Source organism: Hypomesus nipponensis, chromosome 19 (genome assembly GCF_054491055.1).
Source record: "Hypomesus nipponensis isolate SF chromosome 19, ASM5449105v1, whole genome shotgun sequence".
Lineage (NCBI taxonomy): Eukaryota > Metazoa > Chordata > Actinopteri > Osmeriformes > Osmeridae > Hypomesus > Hypomesus nipponensis.
Window position 1 is genome coordinate 8,292,882 of NC_140379.1, and position 18,073 is coordinate 8,310,954.

The 18,073-nt window shown below is 43.5% G+C and overlaps 1 protein-coding gene across 1 annotated transcript in view; it reads right to left on the minus strand.

Annotated features, from left to right (window-relative positions):
• The window catches only part of ntrk3b (neurotrophic tyrosine kinase, receptor, type 3b), an 82,489-nt gene that overhangs the window by 18,168 nt on the left and 46,248 nt on the right, over positions 1-18,073 (minus strand). The window contains exon 11 of the mRNA XM_084682122.1: positions 2,091-2,279. Within this exon, the coding sequence (XP_084538248.1) occupies positions 2,091-2,279 (189 nt within the window). The remainder of the gene's footprint in view (positions 1-2,090; positions 2,280-18,073) is intronic.

Sequence of the window (18,073 nt, forward strand, 5' to 3'; positions counted from 1 at the left end):
GAGTGACACCCTGCATTCTGTGGAATGCTGATGTGCTAAACTGTGATGGACATAAGTAATGTCCAGGACATGTTGTGGGAGTGGTGGGGGATGGAGTATGGAGTGTGTACGTGTGTGTATGCATGTACATGTGTGTGCGTGCACTCCCATGGAGGGTTGAGAGCACATGCATTTCCGACCCCTCAGCACAAGCCCTCCAGGCAACAGGATAAGAAGCTTTCAAGTAAATGAATGAATAAATTATAGATCCATGGCCCAACATCAATAATTAAACCATATTTTACCATTTGAGCGGCTAAAAAAGGTTGCAGTTTGACACTGAGCATTGTCCGTGGAGGTCTGGAACTATCAGGGGGGGTGAGTGGCAGGTGTGGGGGCTGGGAGGCAGAAGGACAGGCCTCCGGTAGTGGCCAAGGCCCCAAGGCATGCCCTTAGGCAGTGTAAGTGAAGTGATTTATCAAACGGAAAGTAGAGTAGAGCCAGAAGGCTGGCCAGCGTGCCCTGTTCTCCATGTCATCTCCCCTCCAAGCCCTCACAAGCACCTTGGGGGTGAGGAGGGCTCCCAGGTCCATATTTCATGCGCAGCAAAACGGACACGTGCTAGAGGCCACGGCTGGGGGCCGTTTGATTTTCACCCTTACAGGATGTCGTTCTTGACAACTTGACCTTGTGCTCCACCCAATGATGAGATCAGAGGTCAAGTTATTTACCGTTCCCTAAATATCTGGATGTGCATGTGAAGTACCATCAAACTAAATAATATCATCCATGTTACTGATGTCAATTTTAGAAAGCCTAACATTGGCTCTCAGACTGCAAAACTGGTGTTTTAGGCCTCATCTGATTTTCAATTCCAGGTGCATGACAATGGCAAAAAGTTCCATTTGAGCCAACTGTCATTTATTCATTAGTTCCCAATCAGATCTCCTGTGGCAGGCATGACGGGATATAAATCAGTCACTGCCTGAATATTAAGAATTCATGCCATTCATAATACATAAGTAGACTCATTTATTTATCACCTCTAAATGGGATTTCCTTCCCTCTCATTGGCTCCCTGCTTAAAGACACGTCCTGTATTTGGACGAATGGCCATTTTGAGTTGCCAGTCAAAACGTAAACAATGTTCAATCAAAACAAACCATGGATAGTTAACATCCAGAAAATGCGAAGGCTTACTCGAAACCATGAGAAAAAAATGCTAAGACTTGTTGTTCAAGTCCTCCGCACTTGACTCCTGTTGGCAGTAACAGACATCAGACTTTCCTGATTGTTGGCTGGCACTGCTGTTTCAAATGTTTCTCTTGAGCAGTTGATGTAATTGTGAGTAATTGGGCCTTAAACTGATCTTGTCTTTCTCCAACCTGGAACATGAGTCCCAAGGGGGCCCATCTGAATGCCTGGAGCTGGCTCACAAAAGCCTGTTTTTGTCTAAACAGATCAAACCTAAAGTGCCTGGTCTCTTTGCAACCAGATGCGAACGCCATATGATCACTTTGCCTCTGTATATTACTCAAAATTTTACATTGCCCGAGGGCCAGAGCACGTCCTTAGATAGGACACGTAACCACGGAACAAGACAAAACCCAATGAAATCATCTTTAAAACAATATTCCCTCCTCCTTTCATGAAAGGCTTCTATTTTTACATCTATTTTTCAATTAATTCCAATCAAAATGGAGGCCGGCAGCTTAACAAGATCTCTTTTAAAGCAGATGCAGAGAGATTAAAGTGTGGCGAGGATCAATAAGCACCCCATTTTGGTCTTCTAACATCACATTACTAAAGAGTGAAAAGGGAGTAGATCTGAAAGTCAGAAGTAGAATCAGATAGAAATAAGTGGCAGAGCACTATGACTGTGGAGAAGTTTATACTTATCAGACCACTCAAACAAAACAGTCAGTCTAATTATGTTAGAAGTATATCAAAGGGTTATACATACAGTAACAACATGTTAACTTGTCCGCCACTGCATTCCTTTATATATATTCTTCCTCGCTAAAATCATTGAGTATTTACAATAATGATGATTGCTGGGTACAATGTATAAAAAACAGCACACCTTTGTGAAACTCTATGTTGCTACTTACAGGTGGCAGGCTTGTTGCAGTTATGTCCGTGCCGGAAGTACTGAGGATTCTCTATGACTGGGATACGGGTCATCCCTATGACAACCGCATCAGGACCAGCATCCAGGGTGCAGGGGGTGATGATGCCGTGGTTGACATGATGAAGGGGACTGGCAGAGTCTTCCTCACCACTGATCACTGCCACTGGTCCTGAGAGGAAGGAAGGCCAACAAGAACATTAGGTTACTGCTTCACCCCCTATAGATACTGAGCCTCTAGAGCCAACATAACAACCAACTGTAAACTGCTAAGGTCAGGCATTGGGAGACAGTTATGGTAAGGGTAGGTGTCGGTGGAAGTTAATGTCATATTTAACGTGCTGGAGCAACTCTTCAGCAGATCATGTTCTATTGTCCACTTACCCACCTGCCCTCTCTGACCAACCAATCATAGCAGTATCAACTAAATGTGAATTTTGAGTAAACCCTGTCACTATCTAATTTGAACTTACTACACAGTATTTATGCTAACACCACAGCTTACTTTTACAGTTTCTGCCATCTCACATGATATTCTTGTGGTCATGAGCAGATATTAGAGAACCATGATTTTTGGCTTCTCCTCATTTGGTGGGTACTCAATAGTTTTCTAATCACTCTTCAAAAAGAACTGTGTCGGGGGAGCTATTTACTCACAAAGTTGAGACTCCTGCTCACCTTGACAACACAGTAAATAACAATCAATATCCAGTCATATTAAATTATAGTTCCACGGTTGGAACAGGCAGCCAGAGAAACTGAGAAGGAACAGACACACCACACACACTCACACACCCAAGAATACTCACTCACAGTACACATGCAAACAACAAACACACACACGCTTACACACTATCACACACACATACACAACACCCACACAAACACAAACACCCACAAACCTAAACAATTACAAAGTCAGTTATGTGATGTGAAGTCCTTCCTTACCCCTTGGGACTGTGTTTGAAACATCAGCACAGATTGTCTTGAAATGAGTTATGCCCAACAGAGCAGCACTATGAACTGTGATAAAAACGCTTTCTGCAGTATCTGATAGTGGCAAATGAAGAGACACCTCAAAGGATGCTTGTATTGTGATCTCCCTTTTAATGCCACATGAAATGAAAGACAAGCGGATGTCATCGCCTGCCAGAGCCACTGAATGGATCCCCGTGGGCGTAGATGGCCTCGCTCCAATCTAGGCTGAGAACTACAAAATTGGTGCAGAAGTCCCTGGGAAGTGAAGTTTACTGAAAAGGGAGGATATTATTGTTGGTGGCAGGGGCTGGGAGGGTAAGTAGGGGGGCAAAGGGGGTTATTGTTGGTGGCGTGGGGTTAGGGCTGGGAGAGTGCCTCTTGACTGAGAACATCCAGAAAATTGCATTTATGCCACCTGACTGATGAAAACACCAAACGGTGTCTGAGAGGATTTTTTATCATCTGAAAAGGTTCCCTTGGCTGTGAACAGGCTTCCAGACGGCATGTCTCCTGATGAAAATCTATCAGAGCAAAGTTCCACTGGTAGATCAACTGATTTATTTAAGAGAAACTACAAACTGAAAAACTTTCTTTCTTCCTCTCCCTCAAATACCCAGCACAACATCAAGTCCAACTAGTTTAAACATGAAGAACTCTTTCTCAGTGTTCCACTGTTTGTCAGTGACAAAGAAAGTGAATGCTTTGGTATGATGCAGGAGCCTACATTGTAGGTGCATTAGCTAATTCACAAATTCAATTGATCACAAGTGACATTTGTGTCATCTATTTTGTCAGAGTTTGCAGGTCAATCTAATTTATTATACAAGAACAGAGATGTAACATCATTCCCCCTCCTTTAGGTTTTAACATTGACTCATTCATTAAGATATTGTCAAGGTGTTGGCCAGGGGCATCAGTGTACTGTGGGGGAGTGATAAATTGGGGGAGAACGTGATTATGGATTCGGGGGACATTTTGATAGAGAACGAAATAGATGTTATGTTCCCTAAAAACAACTCTAACACATACTCTAACACAAAGGGACCCAAGAAAATGTCAGCAAATCGACATATAAACTGAGTAGAAAATAACTTTCTATGAGTCAATTTTAGCAGCAATGGAGTAACAGACATTCTAGAGGAGGCAAAATACAATAAAACCTGCTGAAACCCAAAGTAAAAACACAATGAAGTCTCCCTCTACAACACAGCACTACAGCAGGATGCTTTTCTGGTGATGTTTCCACTACTTCAATGTTCAGAACCTCTGCAAAGGAAATTAGTAAAGGTAACACTCAGCAAAAAAAGAAAAAAAAAGAAAAGTGGTACCGCTGTAGGTTTTCCCTGTGGTCAGAAATAAATTGCGTAAAGCTTGATTGCTTCCGCTACACCCCCACATGCTAATTATCCCACAGATTCTTTTCAAAGGTAGTTAATTAGGATTTGAATTAAGTTGAGGACATGCTAAATGAGCAAATAACACTGCAATGATACATCACTGAGGCAAGGCCTCTCTCGTTCTTTACCCAGGACTTTTAAACAGGCTTAAATTAAACTACTGTAGGATCTATAACAGGGGATGACTAATGTATAGACGGACTCACAGTAAAAAAGAACTAAAGAAACAGTAAAAATGTATTTTATTGCTCTTATTTACATTAGACATTTAATCAGAACTGTTTGTGATACTAGTAGTACTGCATCATTGCCTCTTCATAAATGTATCACAACCAATAATGTGGCGTTCAGCATTCGGAGAGGGGCAATCACCATACGTCTCAGATCAGAAGAGATAGAGGCGGGAAGATTGCGCTCTCTTCAAACAGCAAGTCACATAACGATCTTCAAACCTAACTGACATCAAATGGCGTTCATCAACACCAGCCTTAACAAGGAAAGCCTCTGAGGGGATGACTAACATGAGGTGTCAAATCAAGTGCTTTCAACCGAGAACTCACATCTTCAACTTTGATGGTAAGGGCCCAGGTATTTTTATCTAGTGGGCAAGCGTGATTATGAGCTCTGTAATGATGGCTAGTGTACAAGCTTGTTAGCTTGTTTTAGTAGTTAGCTACTATGCTAACAAAAGATGGTTTGAAGTTAAATGAAAAAGTGTCAAAGCATTTTATGGTAAGGGGCAGAGGAGAAATTAAGTGAAAGCCCTCCTTCACTGCATACGTTTCTGTCATGCGTGCTGACTGTACTGAACGACCAAGGACTGTACTGTAGAACATATAGCAAATGTTGGTTAACCTCATTAACAGAGAGTGTGTGCCTCAGGGTATCTAAACACAAGGTGCGTTCAAGAACAAATCACCTCAGGACGCCAGTAGCTCTTCCTTCCTAGTTAGCTGTGTCCAACTGTGACAAATGCTGAAAGCTAAGACAGTCGATATTTATGGTGCTTCCCAAAGTAGGCTATCGAGAATTTATAGTCGTCCCACAAAAGCCCAATGTGCATTTCCTTTATTGCTGCATAAAAATGGTGAAGACTGAAGTAGAAGGGCAGTGCGTGTGGGAGAGACGGAAATAAACCCAGTCCTGAAACGCTCTGTAAATCAATCTGTTGGGAAGAGGAACCCAGAGATTTGTCACTTGTGTAACTTGAACTCCCCTCTGGAAATACTAAACTTGCCTCTGTGTTTCACGGTGTGTTATTGACACTGCTCAATCGTTCAATAACCAATTTTTGTCATAACCAGTGTTTGTCATGTTTACACTGACAGTTTTTTGACTCAATGTTGAAACCAAGCAAATTAGACAGGCAGTGGATTTGTTGTCCCATTCAGTTCTCACTGCTTCCTATCATGTCTGCATCTCTTACATCACATTGCTACATAATCTCCCAGAAGAGAAAACAACCAATTTCGCTCAAGTTTCAAAATGATTTGGAATGACATGATTTCCAAAACAAGCTATCACAGGTCTATTTGTTTACTCATTCTGAAGAGTGGTTCAGAGAATCAGGAAAAAAAACAAGTCTTGTCCTGCTAGAAAAATCCTAGAAATATCCCCAGACATGAAAACATCATGTCAGTTTGAACATGTCAGTTTGTTTCTCATCCTTGATGAATTGCAGAAATCAAAAGCCATGAAAGAGAGAGACGGAGAGAAAGAGACAAAGTGAGACAGAGAGAGAGAGAGAGAGAGAGAGAGAGAGAGAGAGAGAGAGAGAGAGAGAGAGAGAGAGAGAGAGAGAGAGAGGAGAATGAGAGAACAAGAGAGAAAGAAAAAGAGAAGTGAAGAGGGACACAGGAGAGCCTCGCAGTAACTTCCGCACATCCTTGAAGCTTTCACTTCAGGTATAAATACTGTGCTTTATATCCCCACAGGGCTGAATGAGGACACTGCCTTTCTACTCAGCACTAACACTCAATGGTCATATTTCACATAGTAGCAGGCACGCTCCGGAGCGGCTCTCAAACGCAAAGCGCAGGCCGAGAGGAGCATGTAAATCAGAGAGAGGAGTAAGAGCCTCATGCATCTCCTCCAGACACAAAATGGCCCCCTGATTGTGTGCATCAGCGCCGCTGTTTCCCTGTGGCACCAGGGTTTGATTTGTCCCTGCATTCTGATGTGAGCCGTCTATAGGCAGGAGAGACATCAGAACCAGTAGGGGGTGAAGTGTGTGTGTGTGTGAGTTTGTGTGTGTCCGTGTGTGTGTCTGTGTGTGTGTGTGTGTGTGTGTGTGTGTGTGTGTGTGTGTGTGTGTGTGTGTGTAGAGAGAGAGAGTCTGGGAGTGGGTTGATGGTGGGGGAAGGACGGGGGGGAGTAAAACAGGGGGGAGATTAAAATTGATAATACAGATAGAAATCCAGATAGCTGACAGTGAACTATTATTGAGGCCATTACACATTTACCTTTGTTGAACATGTGTGAGCAAACGTACAAATTCATGCACACACACACACACACACAGACGCACACAAACACACACACACACAATGTCAAAGAAAAAAGACGTGCTCTGCAGGCCTGCAAGGATAGCAATCAATCAGGTGTCAATGGAGCACTCTCTAGGCTCTCTCAAGACCCTTCCCCTTTCTAAACCCCAACCCCTATCTGTCTGACTCTCCAGTCCTCCTTTCTCTCTCCACCTTTATGCTCTCATATCTCTCTCTCTCATACATCTCTATTAGTTTCTCTCTTCATCCATCGCTCTGTCTCTCCTTTATCCCCCCCCCCTCCCTCTCATCCTCCTTACATCCCTACCCCTCCCATCCTCCCTCCCCTGCACCTTTCCCCTCCATTTATCCCTTCCTACTATCCACTATCCCTCCTACCTCCCCATCCCTCCCTCCTTCTCCCTCTTGCTCCGTCCCCCTCAGGGGTTTGGGCTCCTTCCCCACCAACTATCATTCATAGTTGCCTGCCCCCACAGACGGGTGCTGGCCAAACGAGAACAGATTTTCAGCAAATTGTCTGTCTGTTTAGTGTGGGGCTGGAATGCTGGGGAGCAAGCTAATTAGACAGCTACCAGAGACACGTATGTGGTTCACCCTTCACACTCTGGATGAATGCTATCTGCCCCATACAAGGCATCATAGTCCTTGTACTTTAACTACTATCTACACAATACGCATGATTATTCCAAGTGATGGGGCCTACAGGTCTTTGAGAGATGTACCTATACATTACAGCTTGGTGGCCACAGGTGCTGGAATGTGTGGTGGAGAAAGCAATCAATTTACCACAGAGCTGCACAAGAAAACAGTGCCAACGGGACAATAACCGTCTACAGCGGGGTATCTAACCTATTGTGGTCCAGCTTGAGTGCAGTGTGTGCTGGGTTTTCCCTGTAACCGCTAGAGCTACATGCTCTAACAGGAAGCAATCACAGCACTTACAGAGACTGTTGAGTCATTTTGCTCCAGAACACATGATTCTGGAGGAAGGACTCTACCTGTCCTTGTTCCATTGTACTGTAACTTCACATTGTACTGCACCATCACACAATTGTTCAACAATGAATACAAGTTTCAAACTGTTCAAAGTCATGACGTCCACAATAAGCTGAATCCTAAACCTCTTAGTATGGTATGGTGTCTTTCAACTGGCTTCTATACAGTATTTTGTGGCAGTGGAGAGAGTATTAGATGCCTGTACAAGCTTTGTGAAGACTATAGCTCAAAGCAACTCCTCACCATCTGACCTGCAGTTTTTTCCCCATGTTGTTTAAGCTAGTTGTTTAAATTGCCAAACAAAGCTAATTCCACTGAGTGAATCCATGTCTCAGTCTGGCAGAGGCAGGGACAGAGGAGTAGAGTGATGGCAGACCTGCAGAGTGGGCATGGCCACCATCCAAGGTTACCTGTTCCCAAGCTAACATCAATGGCCCTTCATTAGGTCCTGTCCTGCACCCAAGGAGATCCATCACCAGCATAAGGAGTCAGCAAACGGCCCGCTTCACTTCCTGCTCGAAGTCTAGTTCTGGAGAGAGGATGACGATTTGCTATCCTGAAACAACAAAGCAGTTCTATACACGGTGGAACCATTTGTAACCACAGAAGAAGTCTGTTCTTAGTTTGAAGCCGATTTGCTCCTTCACACACGGTTTGGAACCAGACTTTTTTTTCTGACCTGAAAAGGGTTCTAACTTTGTTATTTTTGTTACAAATAGTTCTATTTATGTATAGTCTGACAGGCCAATTTCACACTTAAAGCTGCACGTACAAAGAGTGCTTGAGTCAGCTCTCCAGCCTGGCTTTCTTCTGTACATACACCAATATCTCTTCATCTGACAAGCATAAACAATCACTGGATCCTTGTTGAAATCTCTTCATTGGTCCAAACCAAAGTCCTGAGTGGGGAACTACAGTATGGTACTCTACCAGAACTGGCACACAACACAGAAACGGAAGATGGCATGAGGAAAGACCGGCAGCACTGCATCAAGATGAAAGACAGGCAAATATAGAGTGCATAATCCGGTTCACCATGACTGGAGGGGCGCTGAGAAAGGAGGGAGTCAAACCAACTAATGGGGCCAATTAAGCGCCCACCGTCCCCCCCATCACACAAGCACTCACACACACCCTACACATCCCCTTTTGCCCGCTACATCAAAGTGCTGCCATAAGCATGTAGAAATGAAGGACCAGAGATAGCTCCTAAATGGTGTGGATGCAGACATAAGACAGGAGAAAGCAACTGTCAAATGATGTTCCGCTTGAAGTAGAAGAGAGCTTGGATTTGAAAATCTGACTGGCTGGCTGGCTGATTGGCTGGCTGGCTGACTATCTGACTAGCAGACTGTTTGGCAAGAAAGAGTTATTGCCTACAGCTCAAACATAAGAATGGTAACGTTGAAGTATGCATTTCCAAATATCGAGGTAGAAGGAGTGGCAGGGTGGTTGAGCAATGGAACATCTACAGCAGATAAGAGGTTTCTTTCACACAGTCCCACACTCGCAACCTCGAATTGCTGCTGTGCCTTGTCGGAATGTTCTAGGCATGGCTACAATCACACAGTTGGAGAAGCAGAAATCATACGGTGCCCTTCGGCTCTCCTGGTGGTTTCTGTCAAGTCCCGTTGATACACGATTTAGCAAACATTTTCAGAGCACAGAGTTGTTCTGAGCACAAAATTGGGAAGCACAAGCAGAGAACAAAACCTCAATAGGGGGACAAGCTGGCAAGACAGGACTTTTGTATATTTCAAGCTCCAGGTAACCTTATTTTGGACCAAAGAACTACGGAATCCCATTACATAAAATGTATTTCACACAAATATCTTCTTTTACATTTTCTTCTTTCTTTCTTTCTTTCTTTCACTCTCTTTCCTTTCTCTGTCTCATTCAGACTTTTTTGCATATAGCATCGTTTCAGAAATCATCCCTCTTCTCGTCCTTATTTTCATTCCAGTGCCCAGCTGCTTTGCCCCCTGCCAGGCTCCGCAACGGGACAACTTCCACAGCGATCTGAGACCCATTTAAATAAACATAAACAGAAGATGTCACATGGAGGGCTGTGAATATTGCCAGAGGCTTATCTGTTGTTTTGGAAGGAAAAGAAAAAGAGGGAGAGAGAGTGCGTGAGAGAGACAGAGAGAGAGAGTGAATACTGTGAGAGATTCTTTTTTAAATGGGGAGGGGTAAAACCAAAAAAGCAAGCCGTTCTTTTTCTTTGCCAGATCCAATTCAATAAACACCATCTATCCATCACTCACTGTCTATCTGTCTTTGAATAGCCCAGACAGGCCCGCCAGCACAGAAGCATTCCCTATGGCACTCTAGGACACTCTGAGGTTCTGGACCTTTGATTAGCTAAGGCTGCTCGGCCCCAAGGGGATCGGCTGAGGTTGTGATCTGTGATTGGATGGGACGCCAACTGTCATATGAATATGAGTCTGTATGAGGTCAGACCATGCTATGCCACACAAGCTAACTAGCATCCTAGCTAGCAACTCTCATCCCTATCCATCCTCTCATGACTTCTGCTTGTATTTGTCTGTTAAGCTTTTGGCACGGGTTGTCCTTTAGTTTCATAAGTGTCAATTTCAGCCTCCCCCACCTTTCACCTCGGGGATCAAAGCAACACCAGAAGTGAGGATTTTAAACATGAGTGGTTACTGTTTACAGCGATAGGGCTGAGGACCGGGAGGAACACTCGGTCTCCTGTCTGATTGACACAATCAGACTACTGCTTTCTGTTTGAACCCAGAGGAAAGCCAGGTATAGAGGGGGCCCATATGTGTGCAGTATGATTGGAACAAAGGGAGTGGGGGGTGGAGGGGATGGGGTGTTTAAACTCTATAGTAAAATTAAAAGGTGACTCTTTATCTACACGTGGGATTATCCAGATTGGAAAGTGTCTGTGGCAGGTCTAGGAGGAGGCAGTGAGGAGTGACATTTACATTGTCGCTAAGTCAGAGTAACTTCCAGTTAAATAAGGAGGCTTCTGTGCATACTCTATGCCTCCTCTTTCCCTTCTCTAATGGTAAGCTACAAATAAATAGTTTGTAAACTGTATTGATTGATTCCAGAAAATGTCTTCTCTGACTGTTCTATGAGGCAAAGAGTATTTTCTGTATTTAAATGAAAATGATCACGGCGGTACTGAATCACAAGGAGGTTGATGTCATGGTCTGTTAGGATTGAACACTTGGGGGGACGTACAGTAGGTTGTTGTGGAATTACATGTGACATGTTTTTAATGGCTTCTGCACACTTTCCTCAGGGGAGTGTTAGACATTTTTCAAACGTTTCAAACGTCCCTTGCATGTTTCATTCAGCAAGATATTCCCATCCTCTCTTAACAGACCAAGCTACAGTCAGAGGGAATATGTACTCACTCCAAAGTTATAAAAAAACTAAAACTGGCAAGCATTTCCTCTCATACCCCAATGACGTCAGGAATGATAATGCTGACGTTCAAACATAGGCCTACTGAAATTGTGTCTTTAGAAGCTTCAGCTAAAGCCAAAGTTGATCCCAGCATCTTTGTTGCTTTCCACACAGCCGATCTGTGGGAGCCACCAACACACACACACACACACACAGTCAGACTGGGGTCGGAGGATAAGGGTGTATGGAGACATCCTGGCTATCCCTCCCTCCGGTAATGGGGGTCAGACTGCACTTTTCCGCGTTTCTACCCACATTAGCATCTAGAGTTAATTGGCACCATTTGCTCAATGAGGTTCCTTGAGTTTGTAAATTACTTTTACAATTGTCACTAATTATCAAGCTCAACGAGTGGAATTGGCCCAATTGGACCCCAGTGGAGCAGAAAAATAACACAGAGTATTAGTCTACGGGCAACGGGGGAGACAGAGGGCATGCAGGAGAAATGGCTGTCAGGGAATGGACATGCTAATCAATTTGTGGCTCAATGTGGATTATGTAGTCTTCTCCCACTTTTAAACTGTAATTACCAAATGTACTGTAATTACCAAACTGTAATTACATTACTGAGAGAAAATACTTTCCTACACAAAACACTTACACAAAAACAGAATCTTAGGCAGCCAACCTCTCCAAAGCAGGGGGTCAGAATAACAAGAGACAAGCTGGTCGAAAGTGTGTTAGCAACTGTGCAACAACACAGCACCAACTGCACCGTAAGCTTCAAAGTGTACCTGAAAACGTCATATGAAATATTCATTGTATAACACTGAGCTTGAATGAGCTGGATAACTGTAGGCAAGGTACAATTGTGTGAGTCAGTTACTTCCCATTATGTACCAGATAGCTCAGACCCCAAAATGCCAAACTATTTTTGCTCCAAATGTCATGTTGTGAGAAGAGCAACATGAAATAAAAGGGAGGTCGGGCAATAGACAGACAAAAGCTAGCTTAAATATGTGACATATGCTATCAAACAATTAATTTCTGGCCACCCTAAAACATGACACACTGAAAAAACTATATAATAGAACTGCATGCACACTTTGCACTATCAGAATACACACAAAGATAAATACTAATCTCTCTCAAAAACATTAATCAATGATTAAAAAAGAACCCCTCATTTTTTGTTTTCTCTGCGGTTCGGAGGAAATTGGATTTTGCCCTCCTGCACAATGGCAACATCAGATTGTGACTATACCCGCATAAGCATCTTATCTACGCCCGCATGATTTGTCCAAAACATATTGCTGAATTTCTCCCAATGGAAAGAGGCTTACACGGCGCCTTTCTTGCGGTGCTGCTCAGGCTCTGGAGAGACACACTCTCATAAATCTCTGAGACGCCGCCGGTCACGTGGCTGAAAAAATTGCCTATGGCGGCATAGGAGAGGAATAGGATGTCTTAAATCAGAGCATCAAGGGTTCTAGGTTGGTTTAAATCAATGGTGGCCTCATGTTGCAGACCGATTCAGAGGATCAACATGTAGACAGGACACATCATTGATACAAAAGGAGGTGCCACTCCAGCCTCTGTTCCTGTGCAGCGTAGCGCCCATCGCCAGTGACAAGTGTAACAACTCACCGTGACCATTTCAGAAATTGCCTGTTATGACTGACGGCTCCACTGAACCTAACTCACCAAATGTTCCTGTTTCCCTGAAATCACTGGCACAGTCACGGTGACGTATTTTGAGACATGAGTCGCAGGGGTACACAACAACCATAACAGGCACACACACACACACACACACACACACAGACTACACTATACAATTTGTGTGTGTAAATGAGTGTTACTTTTAGTTAGTGTAAACATCATATAGATCTCCACAAAAAAGAACACAACATCAATCATTTTTTATCACAGGTGACCTTCACAGGGATATGGAGGAAGAGTTTACACATAACACAAGAAGTTATCTAATGACAAAGGCCAAGTCAAGGTGGCCAAATGAGCAAGCAGAGCCAGCCAATAGCCAGTTAAAGTCTATTTGCACAGGAGCCAATAAGCCCATTAGATAGTGCAGCTGCAGCCACCTCCAGTGAAGTTGCAAGCCTAGGCCCCATGGTATCCTCCCGTCTGTGTGTGTGTGTGTGTGTGTGTGTGTCTGTGTGTGCAGTAACACGTGCTCAGCAGATTGGGCTAGGGTAGCCTGCTAGCCTGTTTGTTTGGCTCTGATCAGCAATGCTCCCCTGGGCACGCAGTACGAGCTAAGGAGGCCTGATCTCCCTGGAGAATGCTTTGGCACGAAGGCAAACAGAGAAAATAAAGCTATGTGCTGTTCAAAACACCAAAATGAGACATTACATTAATAAGCTACTGCAATGGAATGCTCGAATGTTTGTGAGGGAATTGTTCTAAATTATTGTCTTAACTTCATGCAGGATGAAGAAATAAATTGTGATTAAAACAAAACAATATGTATAATTCTTACATTGCAAGTGGAAGGCAAGTTGAGAAAGGTTGTTTTGTGTCTTCTAACATTTTGTGACATTTACAAATTCGCTGCGACAAACTTTTAATTTAGTGAGCAAGATTATAAAATGACTCCTTCCGCACTCAAAGCCCTGCGAGTACCACGGTGCCATCTGGCTGGAGCCAGTCGATGCCAGCTACAACATTTCAGTTTATGCCCGTGAGTATCACATTTTTAACGCACTCTTAAATTGCGTCACACTTTTCCCCGATGCATCTATTATTGGCTGTTAGGTGTTCCGGTGCTAAAAAAAATAAAAAAAATAAAAAACGGGCTGACCTGGGAGTGTGTGACCCGTGAAATTGACATAATCTGCTGCCTTTGAAGAGGCAATAATGACCCCTCATCTTGGTGTGACACACACTCCGTCTTCATTTCACACCCTCTTAGAGCAGCACAGATGGCCTTGGCATTTCCTTAACAGCCATCGCTCTCATGTCATTTTTATTATTATTATTTTTCATCAGCCAGTATGTGCCATGGGCCTTCACCACCAAGCTTACAGGATCAGGCTGGAGATCCACAAGGTGGTGAGGGCAGCAGACTTTGCATTTAATGGCAGACCCCCGCCTCGTCTCCCCCGTCTCCCCCATTCCCCCAAACACACACACACACACACACAACATACCCCCATGCCAGAATTTTTGCTGCTTGCATCATGCATTCATGATCAAGGCAGTCCATTGCAAATATCTTAAGTTGTATATTGTATTACACAGACTCGCTAATTTTAATGTGGATGCTGTCTTAAAGAGGACTGTTTTATCTTCAGAGAGATGCCGATACACTCCCACATGAGCATAAATAACTGTGTCACACTAATGTCACAGAATCCCTTTAAAATCATTTTATCAAACACAACGGTGGTAATTGTTAAGCCTTTGGTGCTATAGTAACTTGCATTGGTCAGATATATTGCTCTATTTCTAGATAGAGAGAGATGAATTGGAGTCCCGGTATATTGGTGGGAGATTTGAACTGGCCCCTCCAGAGAACGTTATGCTCCAACCGCCCTTCCCCACCCAGACAGAGAATGCTGCTACCATGAATAATTAACTCTATAGTTGTGATTACATAACAATTACTTTCCAGCCCTTAAAGTTTAACAGCGGATCTCATAAAAAATGGAAGATGGGTTGTCTATCTTTAATGCAAGGGCCCAGGTCTTCAAGTCCCATCGGTGTGTGTAGTGTAGGGCCAAAGAGGCCATTGGGATTCTCCTGGGCAATTTGTATGTCTTTCTCCAGACACAGTGGGAGAGAGAAGGGTATGACCAGAAAACAAATGTATCCAGGTTCCTCCCATAGACCAGGGATGCATTTAGAATTACTAAGCTGCTGCAGCAAGATTTTTTCATATCAGAAACAGGTTGACTGAGCAGCATTTAAAATGTAGGGTTGAATTACTATTGGAGGATATGGTAAAATTTGTATTTGTACAAACAAATTTGGGCGCTGCACATTGGTGGAATTACTATCATTGAAAAAAATACTAGCAAATAACATAATAAAATTCCCACACCCAATGTCATTACAACACACCTATTTCCCCTAGTATGTAACAAGGGAGAACAATTAGAGTGAAAAATCACTAAATGCCAAACTTTTGGGAATGTATCTTAAATGAACTGTGGTATACAAACTGCTTGATTCATATTGGCTGGTACAGATGTAAAAATCACTCCATCATTTTGAGCCCTCCGTGTAGGAGTGAGTATATGGTGGCACTGCAGGTGACTGTTACATAACAAGCCCTTACATATGTGTGTTAGCTCTACTTCACACTGAATTAACTCATGGTTAAAGGTAGGGTAAAAGCCTTCCAAGCCAAAAACCTTCTCTCTCTGAATCTTGGCAAAAAATATTTCTACTATCCCCTCAGCGAGACAGTGCAACTGTGGGAGCAGCATGGCATGCCTTCCTATTTACAATTGAATACATACTGGAGTTGAGCAATGCTACCGAAGGGAGAAGCTTTATACAGTATTTAAAGATAGCTGATACTTGGACTGTCTATCTCTCTGGATTCACATCCTGATCTTAGATCTTTGATGATGAGAGAAGAACTTTCCCTTTTCAAATTTCAGCCAGAGGCCCTTTATCTGTTATTCCCTTTTCATTAGTAGGCAATGTTAGGCCTCCCTTTTTCTTAATCACAACGACTGTGCCATTAAAAGTATGTCATGGTGGAGATGGGAAACTTAAAGCAGAAAAAAAGATATTGTACCATTGCACTCTTGCCTTACTCTCCCAAGTCCTTGATGATGTGGAGCGTTTACTTATGGACAGTTTAGATAGTTTAGAAGTCAAATACAATAAAGTACAGTAATCAATATACAGTGAGTAAAATATAATAAATAAGTATATGAATCTCTCATTCAAATGGATCCAATCACAGCCTCTTATTAGCTCCAACGTGTTTCCCCGGCCAATAGGAAACAGAGTGCCACGAAGAACAAACAATGAACAACAGCATTTAGATGTTTTGTTTTGAGCTAGCTAGCCTCCTTCCCATAGGACGCTGTTAGAGTGAAGCATCGGCAAGCCAAATATACCTTGCGCCGAAAACAGCACCCCAAGAGGAACCACAATAACAAACAGAGCTCTATGACGCAGCACTTATATCTGCCAGCATCTGCCAAGAAGCCTTGTAGGCTGTTTGCATCAGGCTCTTAGGATCAGACAACACTGTCCCAAGCCTCCTCTCACCCATTCCTTACCAGGCCTAAAATCTATATACAGCAGAGTGACAAAGACCAAAGACATGCTCCTGAGAAAGACAACTCATACAATTTTAAAGTGGATGAATAAATAAAAGAGATCTAGGACTCTTCTTTCTTTTTTTCCTCCAGGTGGAAAGGGTGTAAGGGACGTTCAGGAGCATGTAGCTTGAGATGGTGCAGTGTTTTGAAATCCTCACAGACTCCACTCAGAGTGAGGGGCATTGTATCGGGGACACCAAGTGAGAGTGAGAGTTAAGGATAAACTTTTTGGAAACCGTCCTTGTTTTCACGTAGAGAAAATGGAATCAACATTTGGGTTTTTCCTCTGGCTTGCCAGTCACTGCTCCTCAGCATCGCCCATCTGTCTGCGCCGCTAAGAAGAATGATTTAGCACCAATTAGCACAGACTGGTGCTGTACCAAGAGAACAGGGTAAACACATTTTGTGGAACGCAGACAGGAGGCTGGTGAAGCGTGGGTCTTTGTCGGTCGAGTTGTTTCTCTGTACAACAGCAGCGCTCTGTCATTTCTGAGGGGCCTCAAGTCGCTGGTGGAGGCCAAGACAGTCAGTCATGCGTACGATTCTTGTGTTCTCTGGTGTGTGCTGATCATCCCTGGGCTATATTCAGGTAATGTAGCAGAGAGGAGGTTAAACCCCTGCGACAGACATGCCGGAATCATGGGTGTGAGTGTTTAGAGTGCACCTACACTGGTGTGTGAGTGTCCGTGTGTATGTGTGCGCTGATAATAGTGAATAGCAAAACCAGACAGGAATGGCTAAGTGAAGGTTCACTCCCAGGCACAAAGGCCCGAAGGTAACCTGTTAGTCATACAACTATGGGCTAGACAGTAGTAGTTGTGTCAGTATCATAATGAAATGCGCTCCATGCAGTATCATTTGCCTGGGGTGAAGCTTGCTGTGTGAGAGCACAAAAGTCTGCATTATCTACAGGAACCCCCTCCAAGAAAGGATGGTACATCCCACAGGGGTTTTATCAACCTGTCAATCAAAATGTCAGGAAGAAACATGGACGCCCACAGACAGACAGAAGAGAGAGCATGAGGCCATGCATTTGGATTCAGTTGTGTTGAATAGAGAGTGGATGGGAGCAGAATGCTCTCTGGCAAACAGCTAACTCTACTTCTAGAAACATATTTATCTTTCTCTTCTTTTTTTTTGCTCTATGAAAGATGAGCAACCAACAATCATTATTGATCCCCGGACATAAACCCTCTTACGAAATAGCCCCAACCTTAGCTAAAAGTGTGGAAGAAAAGAGGAGGCATGAATGTTTACACAGAGCTAAATGGACAAGGCATTGAAAAACAGGTCACAGGTCAGACTTTGCCCCATCAAAATCAGGCTTTCTTTAGAAAGCTTGTAATTGCTGAGAGAGAGAGAGAGAGAGAGAGAGAGAGAGAGAGAGAGAGAGAGAGAGAG